Source organism: Tachysurus fulvidraco, chromosome 16 (genome assembly GCF_022655615.1).
Source record: "Tachysurus fulvidraco isolate hzauxx_2018 chromosome 16, HZAU_PFXX_2.0, whole genome shotgun sequence".
NCBI classification, from domain to species: domain Eukaryota; kingdom Metazoa; phylum Chordata; class Actinopteri; order Siluriformes; family Bagridae; genus Tachysurus; species Tachysurus fulvidraco.
Genome location: NC_062533.1, coordinates 7,160,767 through 7,177,770, shown reverse-complemented (window position 1 = coordinate 7,177,770; position 17,004 = coordinate 7,160,767). Strand labels below are relative to the sequence as shown.

Here is a 17,004-nt window from a genome sequence, read left to right as displayed (position 1 = left end):
GGTGCAGAGGGCTTTTCCTGTGTTAACCAGTGGGCATGGCCTGTATTGGACTGCTATCCGGTCCAGCTGAGCCCTTTTTCCTTCCTACTCCACGAGGTCCCGTATGCTCAGTGCAGCTTCCTGAAATGCCCACAGCGATTACACCATAGCTAGCACCACTGACAACAAACAAAGATGAACCTCACCCGATATCATGTTTCAGGAAACCAACTAGAGGACCCACAGAGGTCTTAGATGTGTCATTAGCAGGGATATGTGTGTTTGTGAACTATATAAAATCTTAGCAAAACCCTTTAGTTTAAATTCCAGTTTCCTAAATTGGTCTTGTGTTGATAGAAACTCTGAATGAAGGTCATTTAAAATTCACAAAGCTGCACCACAGCATAGACCACAGTTTTTTTTTTAATTATTTATTTTTTCTTTACTGTTTGTTTGTGATTTTGTTTTAAATTATATTCTGTATCCACTCATTGAGCACTTTATTAGGAACACCTGTATACAACGAGTGTTTGTGAGTGTGTCGAATTGTTCGGAATACAGTACAATATACAGAATATAGTAATGAAAAAAAAACTAATTGGCCTTTTAAATACATAAATTATGTGTTCTGACCATGAATATATGGAAGTAGGTTACAACATGTTTACTAACTGTTTTGCCTACACAGTTTTAATCAAGGTCATGTTTCACATGTGCACTACATTCCAGTGAAGAAAGCTTTAGTACTGAGATCACAGCATTCTCCTTGTTTAATGGCTAGATCAGGTTCACTTATGATGCTGAAACATCTGTCTTCTTCTTTTTCAGGGATATTAAGCCCGATAATGTGCTGCTGGATATGAACGGCCACATTCGCCTGGCCGATTTTGGTTCCTGTCTCCGGATGATGCCAGACGGGACGGTGAGTAAATCACAGCCACGGCGTCTCATCTGAACAGTATAAAGCGACTGACTTCATGCTCCTGCTCCTTATGATTATTTACAACAAAACCTTTAGATGTCACTTAACCCAAACAAGATGGTGTTATGTTTATGTATCTCTTCTTTGTGAAACCAGATTACATAGCAATTATAAATCACTACTGCGATCTGTAACATTTGTTACGTATTTTATTTATTTTATTTTTTTTATTGTTACAATTTTCCTTTCCTCACCCAACACCCAAAACTATATTTCAAAACAAAACACATCAATAAACACACAAATTAAAAGGAAATAAAATAAAAAAAATTTTCCCTCACTGTTGTTAAACGTTGGTCTGGTGTAAGTTTATACCATAGCGTGGTTGAAGGCTTGAATCTGATTGGTCAAACTTTGGGCTATAACATGAATTAATACTAATGCACTTGTTCTAGTACTTCACATTTCTGTAGTATCAGCTCATGTAATACATACTCTTAAGTTTTGGATGTTCCACTGCATTAAATCTAACTATAATTTATAAAAATAAAAAAAAATAGCACAGCTTGTGGCTTTTTAATAAATTAGCTGGTGTAATCACCTGATAATTGCTGTGGTATAAGTCGGAACACTACATACTCCAGACTGCGCTGTTAAATGAAAATAATGCTGCATATCATGCTGCATAATATTTTCCAACATTACCCACGATACCCCTTGACGACCTGCTGATTTTGAATTTTTTTGTCTATCTTGTCCTTTCGAGTCTTTATCCAGACACTCAACTCATAGATGACCAACTAGCCAAGAGACTCGTCTCAGCCATAACGGTGTCCTTTAGGTTTGACTTGTTGTCTAATTTTGTTTCCACTACTGAGTCAAAAAAAATAAAGAAGCTCTTACTCTTTTGTTTTGAATATCAGACCATGAAATCTGATCATTATCACTTATGTCCGAAGATGAAACGCGGCGAAAAGTTGTCAGTCAGCCCCATAAAAAAACAATGCTGAGTAATTTAGTAATAAAAGTTTAAGCATTTTGTTCACCGTCTTAGTTAGAAATGGTGATCCAGTCCGAACATCTTATTAAAGGTACAGAATGTGGTTACTGTGCTGTATCAGTGTGTCAGGCTGAAATCCTGATTAGCAGGAGAGATTTCAGCAGTGCCGATCTGCTGCTTTGTCCCAGGTTGAATTGTTGATACCAGCTGTGATTGAATCGGTTTCGAGGTTTCCTCATGTACTTTATCAGTGCAGCTTCCCAGATTATAGAAATTAAGGCTCTTTAAAACAATTAGCTTTCATCACTGCACGTCATGTGATTATCTTTTACACTGATTGTTTATGAAGTTGTAAACAGTACTGATTGCTTCTGCATTAACCTTTAACTCCTCAAGCTATCTTTTCACTGTGGCTTTGCTTAATCAGCATGTAGTTGCATCACTGATTCCCGTCCATTGAAGGAAACTGAAGACATACGTAAGTGTGTCTGAAGCGGTTAGTAGCATGACAAAGAGGTGATCGCTTCTGCTACCTGTGTGTATCCGTGTCCGTTATAAACAGTAAGATTTTATATTTATATGTTGCTGAAATCCTGTGTCCTCCACAACGGACCTTCTATGCCGACCGGTACCAATGTTTTTATGCTACTGAAAGCCATGTCTATAGAAGGGTTGGTGTTTAGGATGAGGTTTGTTCTTCAGCTTAAGTAGCTTCTGTTTCTGTCGCCATTGTTGTTAAATTCAAGCCAAGACCTTTTCTTCACTCACCGCACGTATTGCAGACTAATGATCCGACACATTTATTCACCCATTCTTGATTGTCAGGATATAATCAGCATAAAACACCTGCTGTCTTAAAATTTTTATCCGATGTCCGATAATTGCTTTTATCAGCCAAGACATTAGTGCATCAGTAGTATTTTCACTTCTCTGTGGCACATTGGGATGGTGTCTGCGTGAGTCTCTGGGTGTTTTGATGCACGTCTGGATTCTCTGTTCGTACTTGTGTTGGGAAGGATGGTTCTTTTCCTCAGGAATGCTGGCTGTTCACCTAGGGGAAATATTTTCCTTGGTTGTGTATCATAGACCCCTCTTGGGTATCAAACAGAAACATATATTAATGTTGTGGTATTATGTTATGTGGTTCATTGTCTTATTGCTTTTAAATAGGAGATGGTGGAAGCAACAGGCATAAAATTGTCTGTAAGAAGCCGCCATGCGCAAGTTGTTTTTTCTTCCACTCTTGGTGCTCGATCATCCTCTGCCACAGATAGTTTGGCCAACATAAAACTTATCTACACATCATCCAGCATGGATTCTTTATACTTTGGCAAAGCCAAATGTTATTCTATTACTCTGAAGCAGTTCCTGTTTCAGTGTTTTCAGATCTCCAATATTATTACTTAGAGCGTTTTTGGCTATTCATTTATTTATCAGTAGGAAAAGTCATCTCCAGGCAGACATGTTTAATGGACTATTGTCTTGTCTTTTCTCATAGCATTTATCTATTTGTTTGTTTGTTTATTTATCTGTTTTTATTTATTTATCTATCTGTTTATTTTTTTATTTTTTTAACCTCAGAATAAAATGTTCCCAGAGTCTCTTTATAATTTTAGGGTTATTTAAAGCTTTATGGTGGATCTCAAGTTCTAAAATGGTTCGTAATTGAAATGGGCTTTCTTGTCCATGTTTGTGTGCAGGTGCAGTCGTCAGTAGCAGTCGGAACCCCGGACTACATCTCGCCAGAGATTCTGCAGGCTATGGAGGATGGCATGGGGAAGTATGGGCCGGAGTGTGACTGGTGGTCTCTGGGTGTGTGCATGTATGAGATGCTGTACGGGGAGACGCCTTTCTACGCCGAGTCTCTAGTCGAGACTTACGGCAAGATCATGAACCATGAGGTGAGCGATGTGATGCAGTCTACGAAGCAGCACGTCCAGCGTTTTTAACAACCCGATTTCTTCCCAACTAGAAAAGAAACAATGCAAATTGTGACGGTTTTCTAGACATTCACCAGTTACGCTGCAAAATGTTATGAATAATACATTCAGGCACTTAAGTGTATATAGATACATTATCAAGCTTGTTAACAGAACATTATCCAGCAGCCAGAGCTTGTATAGATCCCTTCAGTTATTGTGTGCACAGTTTACTGTACAAACATTCAAGTCTTAGGAAGTACTTTTGTGCTGGCTTTTACCACACCCTCCTCTGCTTCCCATAAACAGCACCTCTTAGAAGAGAAACGAGCGTAGCCATTAGATCAGCTCAGAATAGACAGACAGATTTGGGTGTAATTTGCATGGATACAATGTCCACAGATTCAGCTACAAATCAAGCTCTCAGGCTATGGCACATTACTACCTGTGGCTCTAAACACACCAACTGCTGCTTCTTTATTCCACTGCAGTGTCATCTAAAGGCAATGCAAACTACATGGATGACTCCAGGCCTGCAGAAAAAGGCTGTTATTAAAATTATTGTCAGCCTAAAAGCATATTTACATACAATTTCCTTAAATAGAAATGTGCTTCTTTCTTATCTGGGCCATTATCACCGGTGGGAATGCGGCCACTTCCTGAACTAATACATGTCTGGATGTGGGGCAAGGTCGTTTACTTCTTTATAGTTCAGGTTTTTTTGTTGTTGTTGATGTGGAAAGTACAACACACCCACATAAAAGCTGTTACAATTATTATAATTAACCTGTTTATTCCGTCGGTTAAAAAATAGGGGATTAGTCTGAGTAGTCCAAACTGTAGGTTTGCAAATATTGAAAAGAAGTAAATATTGTCATTTGGACCTGTTCTCTCAGTTCTAAAAAAGCTTTAATAGCCAGAAAGTTTTTATCCATGTTTGAGTTATAATGCTCGAATAAGGGATGTGGTTGCTCAGTGGTTAAGGTGTTGGGCTACTGATCGGAAGGTCATGGGTTTGAAACCCAGGTCCACCAAGCTGCCACTGCTGGGCCCCTGAGCAAGGCCCTTAACCCTCAGTTGTAAGTCACTCTGGATAAGGGGGTCTGCTAAATGCCGTAAATGTAATCTTCGATCCATCCTTTCATTACATATATCTATATACACTTAAGTGCCTGAATGTATTATTCATAACATCATATGTTGCAGCGTAACTGGTGAATGTCTAGAAAACCGTCTTTTTCCCCAATTCCATTCTTTATTGATTTTTATATTATTCAATATAGGATTTCATTTGTCCTATACGTTGTTATATACAGTATTTAATTTGCAGTGAAAATTTGCTGTGCAAAATTAAAATTCTAAATAATTTTAAATGCATATGCATGAAATGACAGCATGCTTCATCTCGAGATTAAGATCCCATAAGCTGCTGTACCTATAGCACATACTTGCTGCTCTCCAGGAGCGCTTCCAGTTCCCATCTCACATCACGGACGTATCCGAGGACGCCAAGGACCTGATGCAGCGGCTGATCTGCAGCAGGGAGCGCAGGCTGGGCCAGAACGGCATCGAGGAATTTAAGAAGCACCCCTTCTTCTCTGGCATTGACTGGGAGAACATCCGCAGCACTGAAGCCCCGTACATTCCTGACGTCAGCTCTCCATCTGACACCTCCAACTTTGATGTGGATGACGATGTACTGAAAAACCCGGTTAGTGTTTCTCCCTCTCGCTGCACCTGCCCAATAATTCCTATCTTTTAAATCTCATTGGTTGTAGAGCTGACATTTGAAAGACTTTGAAGGGAGGATTATTTAAAGCACTGAAACATTTATTATGATTGTTTAAAAGTGAAGCAAATTTGCAGTTTCGTGGCCTCAGTGCATCGCTGATTTTTCAAAAATATTCATTGAAAAATAAAAATAAAAACGGTTTCCCAGGATGCCAGACAAAGAGAGAAACTCTCTCAGAGGCTTTGTACATACCCACGGGCACTCAGACAAGGCACATGATTGGTTCCCGGCAGAGATCTGAGCTGATTGGCTGCGCATCATCGCATCCTCTCCCAGCTTCTTCCCTTGTTGTATCTCGCCACTCTCGTTCACACTGTCAACTGTGTCTCGCGTATTGTGTTCGAAATTAACTCTTTGTTAAGCCCTTACAATGCCTCCCAAGTGCCGTGCCCCTGCGAAAGATTCCTCTAGTGAGAGGAAGAGGAAGATTGGTGACAATCAGTGAAAAGGTCAAACTTGGGGCCAATCCTACTTCGCGGATTTTCACCTATCGCGAGAGGTTCCAGTCCCCATTAACCTCGATAAACAAGGGATCACTGTACACTTTTTTTTCATTAGGACTAATAAGGGTTTTTAATGACTTATTTTTCCTTTCTGTGCAGGACATTGCACCTCCCATCTCTCACACTGGTTTCACTGGTCAGCACCTGCCCTTTGTGGGTTTCACATACACTACAGACAGCTGTTTCTCAGATCGGGGTCAGCTCCGGCTGACAGCTCTGGCTGACGGGGGTTCAGGAGAGGAGATGCAACCCCAGAAAGATGGTGGTTTGCAACTGGAGGCCTTCGAGAGGAGAATCCGCTCACTAGAGCAGGAAAAACAAGAGCTGAACCGCAAACTCCAGGGTATCCAAACACACCCACAGCCTGAATCCATGATTTAAAGAAGGTCCACTTTCACACCTATTATGCAGCGTGTCGAGTCCAAATCAGAGCAACAATCAAAACTGGTTTCAACAAAAAAAACAGGAAGAAAATGTTTTCGTAAAACTCTTGGTCAGAAATATAAACAAACCTTAGTTAGCCAAGTGAAATGATTTCTGTTCAGTAATGACAGATCCGTTGCTAAAGAAACAATTGTTATAAATGTATCGATATATAAATCATAGTAATATTATAATTATTCATGTAGCAGGTTTGAGACTTTTTCCGCCTGTCATCTACAGTTTTCTCAGTTTTAGAAGACAACAAACTGCAGCAAAGAGGAAAATGCACCAGGGTTAAATTCATTCAGCCTGAACACTGTATATATAAAATGACTCAAAGTTCTACAGGAAGCAAACTGCATTTTATCGCATCAATTTTTTTATTTTATTTTGTTTATTAAATTTTTTTAAAACATTTTTTTAAATACCTTTTGGATGGCATCTGAAATTTCTTTCCACTTTCCTTCATATTTTCAGAATCTACACAAGCTGTGCAGTCTCTACACGGATCAGGCCGTGGTACAAGCACACTGGGACGGGATAAAGAGATAAAAAAGCTTAACGAGGAAATCGAGCGCCTTAAAAAGAAACTAGCAGGTGAGAGGAGCAAATAGTAATGAACCATCCACAGGAAGCAGAGTCATATGACCAAATATGTTTGAGGTCTGTCTGATTCATGAAGGAAATGCACATTCTTAGAAGGTCTCTGAAATCATTTTTCCCGTTAGGGTAATAAATTGTAAGCATGAATCATCGCCTTTTTTTTTTTTTGGGTGGAGGTTTGTATGTGGTCGTATAGTAATCACAAGATTCAAATGATTCACTCTGCTTGGTATTTGTTCCCCTTAGACTCTGATAGGCTGGAGCACCAACTGGAGGAAGCAGTGACTTTGCGACAAGACTATGAGAGCTCTTCCACCAAGCTAAAGGCATTGGACAAGCAAGTCAAAAACCTTCGCCAAGAGAAAGAAGACATCAATAAGGTATAGAAATGCATTACCACAGACAGGTTTAGGAGAATTCCCCTTCATATAAGACTGGCTTTATTTAAACTAGGACTGAAATACAAAAAATCAGCAGCATTCAGTAGGTACTCATGGATTTACAAAATAAATCTAGATCATGGCACCTGATAAAAGGTTATGAACGTACACATCAAGGGAACACTGCTTCATTCACAAAGGTGTGTGGAGGAAATTTTATAACACGGCCCAAGCACTGTCAGCAATCACTTTGATTCATTATTAAAAACATACAAAAGTATGGTCAAAAGTGGAGAAAAAAAAATTCACTTCATGAAATGCTCCCACATTCTGTCCTTCACTGTTTAGTTGAATGTACAGTGGCAGTGTGATCATTTGGGTTTCGAGCCTTATTGTTGTTTCGTAGAGATTGGACTAATGACTATGACTAATGTACCCACATAATGAAGCTTAACAGCATAGCTAAACTATTTGTTTACATGTCTAATTACATATTTGAAATAGTTGTGGGCAGAGAATGGTGTTTTCCTCCCTTACTACATTCTAAGCTCAGTCTGTCTGCTCACAACCAGTGAATAAAACTATGTGAAAATGAAAGTCTGTTGAGTTAACTATAATATTGACCGTGAACCATTACATATATCTGGCTTTTCTTACATAAAGTCCACGTCTCAAAATCGGTTCCCACTAAAAGCATTTTTAATCATGAAAGTCTCAGAACAATTATCCTTCAATTATAAACAATCTTTCAGTCCACAGCACATGCACACTACTCACTCTCAGCTATTAAAATCACGAGCTGCAGATTACATATCAGAGCTGTTTGTTTCCCAATTGTTTGGTGCCCAAAGGAGAAGTAGGTTCAGGAAGCTGCTGATGGATTGGGCCAGAGCAATTCTTTTCTTCCGTTGGCCAATCAGAGAAAGGGGGAAGATGATGTGATTACATTTGTTTCATACATCCTTCTGCCTGCTAAATTACACACATCAACTGCAGATGCATTCTGGTCTTCAATAAGAGCTGCATTTCCTGCGTAAATAAATTGGCTTCCAATGATGACAAACCTTTTTTTTTTCTAAGATAAAGGCAATGTACAAGGATGTGAAAACTGAGTGAATACAGTGCAAATCTTACATGTAATTCTGCACGTGCTGAGAGATGAGAAAAAACAGAACTCCTAGTTAAAATCTTAGGCAAAGACGATAAGGATTAGGGCTAAACATCCCAGGAATAATGTGCCATATGATCAGGATGTACATTTAGAGTTTTTGCCTTCCCTTATAATAAAGCCAATATGTATAATACAAGGTTTCCTCCATATGGCACATGAAAAAGCTTATATCTCCTGTTCCAGGCTAAGCTTCTCTTTCACCCAAATCTTCACTCTTTTTTTTTCCCCCACTCCATCTTAATGCTTATATAAACACACTGCACCGCTTTATCATAGTTAATGTCAGTATACTCTCACTCAGCCAAGGGCAAGGTTTTTGTCCATCCCATTACATTTTGTTTTAATCGGAGTTGTTCTGCTCCTCCACTCGTACTCGATCGTCCAGTCAATTCAACAGACCAACGTACTCACTTCTTCAAATCACAGTTTTTGCCTCTTGCCTTTGAGAGCAGTTTTGCAGCAGGTTGATAATGCACTCATTAACTGCAGTGTGTCCTTCTCTTTTATCATCGAGCTCCCAATCCTCTTGACAATATCTATTTCTCACTCAGCCTCATTTTCAGTCAACTCTCTCAGGCAGCCTGGGTACTTTCTTTTCTTACTCATTCTTTCTCACTTTCACATCATGTTTCTCTGTAGCCATTCTCACTTCATGCCTTTTCTTATTTATTTTTTTCACCATCAGCACTACCTGGCTCTCTTGTCCTCCTTTTTTTTCTTCTCTCTTTCTTTATCTCCTTTCTCAATGTATATTGTGTCTGAATCCCCAGCAACTGGTGGAGGCTCTGGAGCGCCTGAAGTCTCAGACCAAGGAGCTGAAAGACGCTCACCAACAGAGGAAGCTGGCCATGCAGGAGTTTTCCGAAGTGAACGAGCGCATGGCCGAGCTGCGCTCGCACAAGCAGCGGCTCTCGCGCCAGCTCCGCGACAAGGAGGAGGAGATGGAGGTGCTCATGCAGAAGCTTGATGGTATGCGCCAGGACATTCGCAAGACTGAAAAGGCCCGCAAAGAGGTGAGTACAAATTAGAGCATGCATTATAAAATGGAATTTATATACATTTAATTAACTCCGATGTCATTTGTGCGTGGAAGTGCCATCTTGGTGTTTTTTATTTAATTTTATTTTTTTTGCTGCCAGTCAGTTTCAGCCATGTTTCATGTTGCAATATTTCAAACTCGGCATAACACAAAGCTTCTCCTGGGGCAGCACACTGCCAAACAACAGCTCGGGAATGTACTGCATTGCTGGCGTTCCTTAGTGACACAACAGAAACGCAGAGAGAAAGTCGAGCCTGGCCTTGCTTAAAGTCAGCAGACTCGGATCTCCGGGGGCGACAGCAGGAATGTCTCAGCTCTCCCCCACTCGCTGTAGGCCTCCTCTCTGACCCTCCATGGACCTGCATGCTTAACTAGAGCCAGATGGGCAGCACTGACTGGCTCGAGTGCAGGACAGGGAACATGCTTTGCTCCCTAAGCCTTCAAACTGAACCCACTTTAGATCACTCAGGTCATTTGGTTCCTTTTAAGCACAGTGTTTATCGCTCTTGTCTTTTTTTTAGTTATGCTCGATTTCTATTACACATCCATGTGCATACTGTTACACAGATTTAGACATGGTTAGACTTCTATGATTTAATGATGTATTGATATTGTTGTAAATGATATTGATTTCTAAAAGTATTGTTTTTTTTTTCTTCCTTGTTCTTTTTAAATACTTTGCAGTAGCATTTGGTGACCAGTTAGAACCCTTCACCTGCTGAAATTTTAACATTTTCAACTGTGCAGTCTGAAAGCCTTTGTGAACTTTCATGCTAGCATATTAAACTCTAGTGAAAAGTAAAAAAAAAAAAAAAAAAGAGAGAGAGAGAGAAAACTGAATTTGAAATATAGACATTTTGAATAGCTGATATCTGAAAAGCTAAATTGATGATGCTTACTGTCGGTCTGTTTTGGTGTTGCACGTGTAGCACCAACTGATGTGAAGATTCCTCTTTACTGGGGTTAGCAGGTTTTAGACATTCTCATTGCAAATCAGCCTGCTTATTGTTAGCTACAGTAACACAATCTTTGCAGGATAGTCTAGGCAATCTGAATTACAGGCGGCTTCATACATAGGGGATCAGTATGGCAGCACAACCTCGGTTACACCATCACAAATTAGGTGGATGTTTCAGTAATGTGTTCTTGGTTGGTCTGTGAAAAGACTGAATTTGTTTGCAACATTGGAAAAGGTGTTGTGTGATGTTCTCACCCGGTCGGCCATTATAGTCCATCACAACCTTGTGACAGCTTCACGATCAAATCATGAGAATTTCAATACATCGTTCTTTTGTGAAAGTCATTCTTAAAGGCTATTTAAAAAATATAATATGAACAGACTTTAAACAATTTTGGAGAACTTTTTTGGCCTCTGTGTATATGTGTCTCCTCCCCAAGCCGAGGTCTCTCTCAAAACCCATGAAACCCCCCCCAGTTTGTGTGTGTATGTGTGTACATAAACATGCGCATAAGTGTGATGTTCCAATTGTTCATGCTTACTGGGGAAAGACCTTATGACTGCTACACAGGATCACTATGTTGGATAAAATCTCCCCTGAAATGTTAAACTACAACAACGAAGTCATTGAAATCAGGCTAATCAGTATCTTTGTTTCTCTCTCTCTCTGTGTGTGTGTGTGTGTGTGTGTGTGTGTGTGTGTGTGTGTGTGTGTGTGTGTGTGTGTGTGTGTGTGTGTGTGGTAGCTGGAAGCTCAGCTGGAAGATGCTCGTGCAGAAGCTTCCAAGGAGCGAAAGCTTCGAGAACACAGTGAAGTTTACTCCAAACAGCTGGAAAGTGAACTGGAGACTCTAAAGGCAACAATTATCAATCTGTATACTGTCATATTGTCCCCATGTTCATTTCATTTTAATGTTTTTTTTTTGTTTTTGTTTTGTTTTTTGTTTTTTCTCAATACCTCTACTTATTTTGTTTACCAGCCTGCAGCTAGTGTTCTTCAGTTTATCTTCCTTCTGGGTCTGGGTCACCTTTCTTCTCTCTGGCTAGATCATTCCATCTCATTTCCTCCCCATATCACCCTGCTTTCTCCTTGCGTTGTCCTCCAGACTGGGGGGGATATCCTGTCTGTTTATTTTTAACTCTGCTGTTTGTCTTGGGTTTTTTTTCTTTCATCATTTATTTTTGTTGGGAGGAACTAAGGTGTACAGTTAGCCTAAATTAATGGTCTCATTCGTATATGGAAGCAGATTGTGACCTGTCCGAGTTGGGTTTTTTTTCCACACACACACACTATGTATATGTGTGTATATATATATATATGTGTGTGTGTGTGTGTGTGTGTGTGTGTGTGTGTGTGTGTGTGTGTGTGTGTGTGTGTGTGTGTATATATATATATACACACACACACACACTCACCGGGGACTTTATCGGGTGCTGGAAACATTCCTCCGAGATTTTGGTCCATATTGACATAATAGCATCACGCAGTTGCAGATTTGTCGGCTGCACATCCATGATGCGAATCTCCCGTTCCACTACAGCCCAACGGTGCTCTATTGGATTGAGATCTGGTGACTGTGGAGGCCATTTGAGTACAGTGAACTCATTGTCATGTGCAAGAAACCAGTAGGAGATGATTTGCGCTTTATGACATGGCGTGTTATACTGCTGGAAATACTGCTGGAAGTAGCCATCAGAAGATGGGTACACTGTGGTCATAAAGGTATGGACATGGTCAGCAACAATACTCGTGGCGTTGACACGACGCTCAATTTGTACTAATGGACCCAAAGTGTGCCAAGAAAATATCCCCCACAGCATTACACCTCCACCACCACCAGCCTGAACCGTTGATACAAGGCAGGATGGATCCATGCTTTCATGTTGACGCCAAATTCTGACCCTACCATCCGAATGTCACAGCAGAAATTGAGACTCATCAGACCAGGCAACATTTTTCCAATCTTCTATTGTCCAATTTTGGTGAGCCTGTGCTAATTGTAGCCTCAGTTTCCTGTTCTTAGCTGTCAGGAGTGGTGCCCGGTGTGGTCTTCTGCTGCTGTACTCCATCCGCCTCAAGGTTTGACGTGTTTTGCGTTCAGAGATGCTCTTCTGCATACCTCGGTTGTAACGAGTGGGTATTTGAGTTGCTGTTCCCTTTCTATCAGCTCAAACCAGTCTGGCCATTCGTCTGGCATCAACAAGACCACAGAACTGCCGCTCACTGGATATTTTCTCTTTTTCGGACCATTCTCTCTAAACCCTAGAGATGGTTATGCGTGAAAATCCCAGTAGATCAGCAGTTTCTGAAATACTCAGACCAGCCTGTCTGGCACCAACAACCATGCCACGTTCAAAGTCACTTAAATCAACTTTCTTCCCAATCTGACGCTCGGTTTGGCTGATTAGACATTTGCGTTAACGAGCAGTTGGACCTAATAAAGTAGACATTGGTGTGTGTGTGTGTGTGTGTGTGTGTGTGTGTGTGTGTATATAATATTTTGTTGAGAATTGGTCAGCTATATTTCAAAACTCTTAATTTTTGACCACTTTATATCGTACATAAACAATGGCTATTTATTCTGAATGAGTGTCATGTGTCCTCTTTTCTACAACGTTTTCTAAAATGTGCATTCTCCACACTTCTCTTTTTTTTCTGGTAGGTGAAGCAGGGTACTGGTCGAGCTTCATACATGAGTGCTGAGACCCAGCAGGAGCTGACTAAGGTGAAGTCTGAGCTGGATAAGAAGATACTGTTCTATGAGGAAGAGCTTGTAAAGCGGGATGCATGCCATGGCACAGAGCTCAAAAACCTACGCAAAGAGCTACATGATTCTGAGAGCCAGCAGGTCTCCCTGCAGAAGGAACTCCTTGTGCTTAAAGACAAGGTGGAGAAAGCTAACAAGGAACGGTAAGAGGGCCAAAACTGGGCACAGGACTTCATCTGTAGTTCTCTATAGCATTGAACATAGCCAACATAGGGTGCACACAAGGTGTGAGTTTGCGAACAAAAAGATGTCTCTGTACATGGAGCAAAGCAGAAAGCATACAGAACAGTGCACTTGTGACATGTATTTTCCTTACCAAAATTCCCCGTACATTTTTAAGCCTTTCGGTTGGGAATAATACAGATGTGTCTACACCATTCGATTGGTAACTCTTAACCAAACCCCATAACATATAATATGTTAGCTTTTTTTTGTCTGAAGTCATCCATAGGCCACACTATGTTTTGGTGACCTTTACATCCGAACAAATGTGGACTATTAAAGCAGTATGTATTTCTTCTCTAAACTGTTGAGTTGTAAGATCTGTGCTTTTACATTATGGCTTCCCTTCACTACAACTAAACCCGTTTCGGCATGAATTAAGTGCTCTGTGAACAAAGAAAGCTCTATAAACATGTAGCTTGCTGATGTTGGTGTGATGCCTGAACCCCACTGAGCACTTTTGGGATGAACTGTTATGCCGGCTACATCCCAGGGTTTCCTCATCCAACATGAGTGTCTGACCTCACTAATGCTCTTGTGGATGATTGGAATTCCCAGTCACTTTCCAATATCTAGTGCAAAGCCTAGAAGGATACGTATTATAGTTGGGATTAAAGTAATGTTAATGGCCATGATTTTGGAATTGGATTTGCTAGAAGCATACAGAGGTGCGATGGTCAGGTGTCCACAGACCTTTAGCTATGTAGTGTATAATAATATGCTATGTCTGCCATTTAAGACGAATGTTTTGTGTTGTGTGGTGTTGTGGCTCTGGTTTATGTGTTACTTTGTATTACAAGTGCGTTACAAATATGTCTTCTACTTCTATACATTACAGGCAAATTGAAATTTACGAAGCTCTGGGTTCCATAAAGGAGAAATTTGAGCGTGAACGCAGCTTGCTGACCGAGGAGAACCGCAAGCTGACCTCTGAAACAGACAGGGTAGGTGGCAGTGAGTTTAAGAATAATGGTCCTCAAAGGTTTCTGGTCAGGTTTAAGCACTGACCTATGCATCAATTCTCTCCAGCTATGCACATTTGTGGACAAATTAACAACCCAGAACAGACAGCTGGAGGACGAGCTGCAGGACCTGGCCTCGAAGAAGGAGAGCGTTGCACAATGGGAGGCACAGATCGCTGAGATCATTCAGTGGTATGGACATTGCTTCTTCTTTTCTCTTTTAAAACCTCCTGCCTGATGATATATCCATATTACATTTGGCTGAATCCTAACCTGTGTATACTGTGATGGTCTGTATGTGTTTGTCTACAGGGTGAGTGATGAGAAAGATGCTCGTGGCTACCTGCAAGCTCTGGCCTCAAAGATGACAGAGGAGCTGGAGTCACTGCGTAGCTCTAGCCTGGGATCCAGACATCTGGTACAAGCGCTTTTCTGCTCCGTTTTAGTAGCCTTGCAACCTGTACAAGATTGTACAGTACTGCATCTGACTTCCTCCTACTTTTTTCCTCCATTCTCCTTTAAATGTTATGCTTCACATTTCCCCCCCCCTCTCTCTCTCCCTCTCTCTCTCTCCCTCTCTCTCTTTGTCTCTGTCTCTGTCTCTCTGTCTCGCTTTCTCTCTCTCACTCTCTCTCTCTGTCTCGCTTTCTCTCTCTAAAGCTCTCTCTCTGTTTCGCTTTCTCTCTCTCGCTCTCTCTCTGTCTCGCTTTCGCTCTCTCTCTGTCTTGCTTTCTTTCTCTCTCTCTCTCTCCCTCTCTCTCTCCCTCTCTCTCTTTGTCTCTGTCTCTCTCTCTCTGTCTCGCTTTCTCTCTCTCACTCTCTCTCTCTCTCTGTCTCGCTTTCTCTCTCTAAAGCTCTCTCTCTGTCTCGCTTTCTCTCTCTCGCTCTCTCTCTGTCTTGCTTTCTCTCTCTCTCTCTCTAACTCCTCTCTCTGTCTCTCGCTCTCTCGCTCTCTCTCTCTCTCTGTCTCGCTCTCTCTGTCTTGCTTTCTCTCTCTCTCTCTCTCTCTCTCTCTCTCTTAACTCCTTAACTCCTCTGTCTCTCTCTCTCTCTCTCTCGCTCTCTCTCTCTCTCTCTCTCTCTAAAACTCCTCTGAGCCATAACACAGTAATGCTGCACTGCTGAAATAATTAAAAGCAGGCTAAGTATCCTGTGTACCTAAAAATGGCAAATCTAATAGAACGTAACGAAAAGAAGTGACATGTTGCGGTTTTAGGTGTGGAAGGAGATCACATCTGATCTGGGATCCTTCATTAATGAGGTTAAGGGCATGTAATGAGAGAGCGAGAAAGATACGGCTGATTGCCGTTGCCTCAGTAAACTTGTGATCCTTACAGGACAGCTAGTTGCTGAAAACATGCTTGCTGGGGTTTGTGATCTCCAGAGTGCTAATGTAAGAATACACTGTCAGCTGTGATTTGTTTAAAGTTTTGATAGTAGAGTCTGAGAACAAAACTTAAAAAAAAAATCCCTTTGCTAGCTGTCAAACAAATGAGAGTTAAATTCAGTTATACAGTGTTCATATAGAATATATATTGAACTGTGTACTTACAGCAGTAAAAGGGGTGCATTTGACTTCTTTATACGAAAATATGTTATGTCAAAAGAAAATATACAGTGTTTGGAGCTGTTCCTATAGAGTCTTCTAGGAAATGTAATCAGATCTGTGAAGTGCTGTTTTCTTGCCTGTTAACCTAGCAAAGTTCTGGATTGAGCACACCTACCCAGAAGTCTTTGGTGGCTCCTCGGAGCACAAAGCGGGTGAGTGCAGCCATCAAACGTCATGGCAATGAGGATCCAAAGCATGAGGGGGAAAAAAGGATAGCTTTCATGGCTGCTGTTATTCATCTGTCCATGCTTTCTCCTCAATTTTGACTATTTCTCAAATTAAACCTAAAATGGTTTTGTTATTTGGAGGACTGTGCAGAGGCAGATGAATGAATGTTTTATGTTTCACTGCTGAATGCTGGTGCTCTGGGATCAGTGTGCATCCTGCTCATTCCCAGCTATCATCATCTGCTTAGTGCAAGAGGCTTGGAATCTCTTACCAAGATACAATCTGCATTTGGATATTTGATCGGTGATCCGATTGCGATCTGTAAAATAGGTCTTTTAATAGTGGTGGGTTTTCTAGAGAACTATACAATTCAATGTATTATTTTGTAAATAGCAAACACGCACTTGGTACACTTGGCATCAGACTTTACTGACACTTCTGACACGGACACTGTTCACTTCTGTTACATATAGCACATCTTATAGCATATAGCAACTCGGTGTGAGTTCAAGCGTCCTTGAACAAGGCCTTTAACCCTCAACATTCATGTAGCTACAGAATAGCAAAAATTTTATTGTCAAATATT

At 40.9% G+C, this 17,004-nt stretch overlaps 1 protein-coding gene across 7 annotated transcripts in view; it reads left to right on the top strand.

Moving 5' to 3' along the window:
- cdc42bpb (CDC42 binding protein kinase beta (DMPK-like)) overlaps positions 1 to 17,004 on the top strand; it is a 54,189-nt gene that overhangs the window by 25,402 nt on the left and 11,783 nt on the right. For 4 of the 7 annotated variants that reach the window (XM_027148989.2, XM_027148985.2, XM_027148984.2 and 1 more), the window contains exons 6-17: positions 808 to 901; positions 3,602 to 3,802; positions 5,283 to 5,531; positions 6,215 to 6,458; positions 7,016 to 7,135; positions 7,388 to 7,521; positions 9,463 to 9,705; positions 11,436 to 11,546; positions 13,353 to 13,600; positions 14,518 to 14,623; positions 14,709 to 14,833; positions 14,954 to 15,059. In XM_027148989.2, the coding sequence (XP_027004790.1) occupies positions 808 to 901; positions 3,602 to 3,802; positions 5,283 to 5,531; positions 6,215 to 6,458; positions 7,016 to 7,135; positions 7,388 to 7,521; positions 9,463 to 9,705; positions 11,436 to 11,546; positions 13,353 to 13,600; positions 14,518 to 14,623; positions 14,709 to 14,833; positions 14,954 to 15,059 (1,981 nt within the window). Of the gene's footprint in view, positions 1 to 807; positions 902 to 3,601; positions 3,803 to 5,282; positions 5,532 to 6,214; positions 6,459 to 7,015; positions 7,136 to 7,387; positions 7,522 to 9,462; positions 9,706 to 11,435; positions 11,547 to 13,352; positions 13,601 to 14,517; positions 14,624 to 14,708; positions 14,834 to 14,953; positions 15,060 to 16,339; positions 16,403 to 17,004 lie in introns of all 7 variants that reach the window. The other 3 variants (XM_047801530.1, XM_047801529.1, XM_047801531.1) reach the window with 1 other exon arrangement.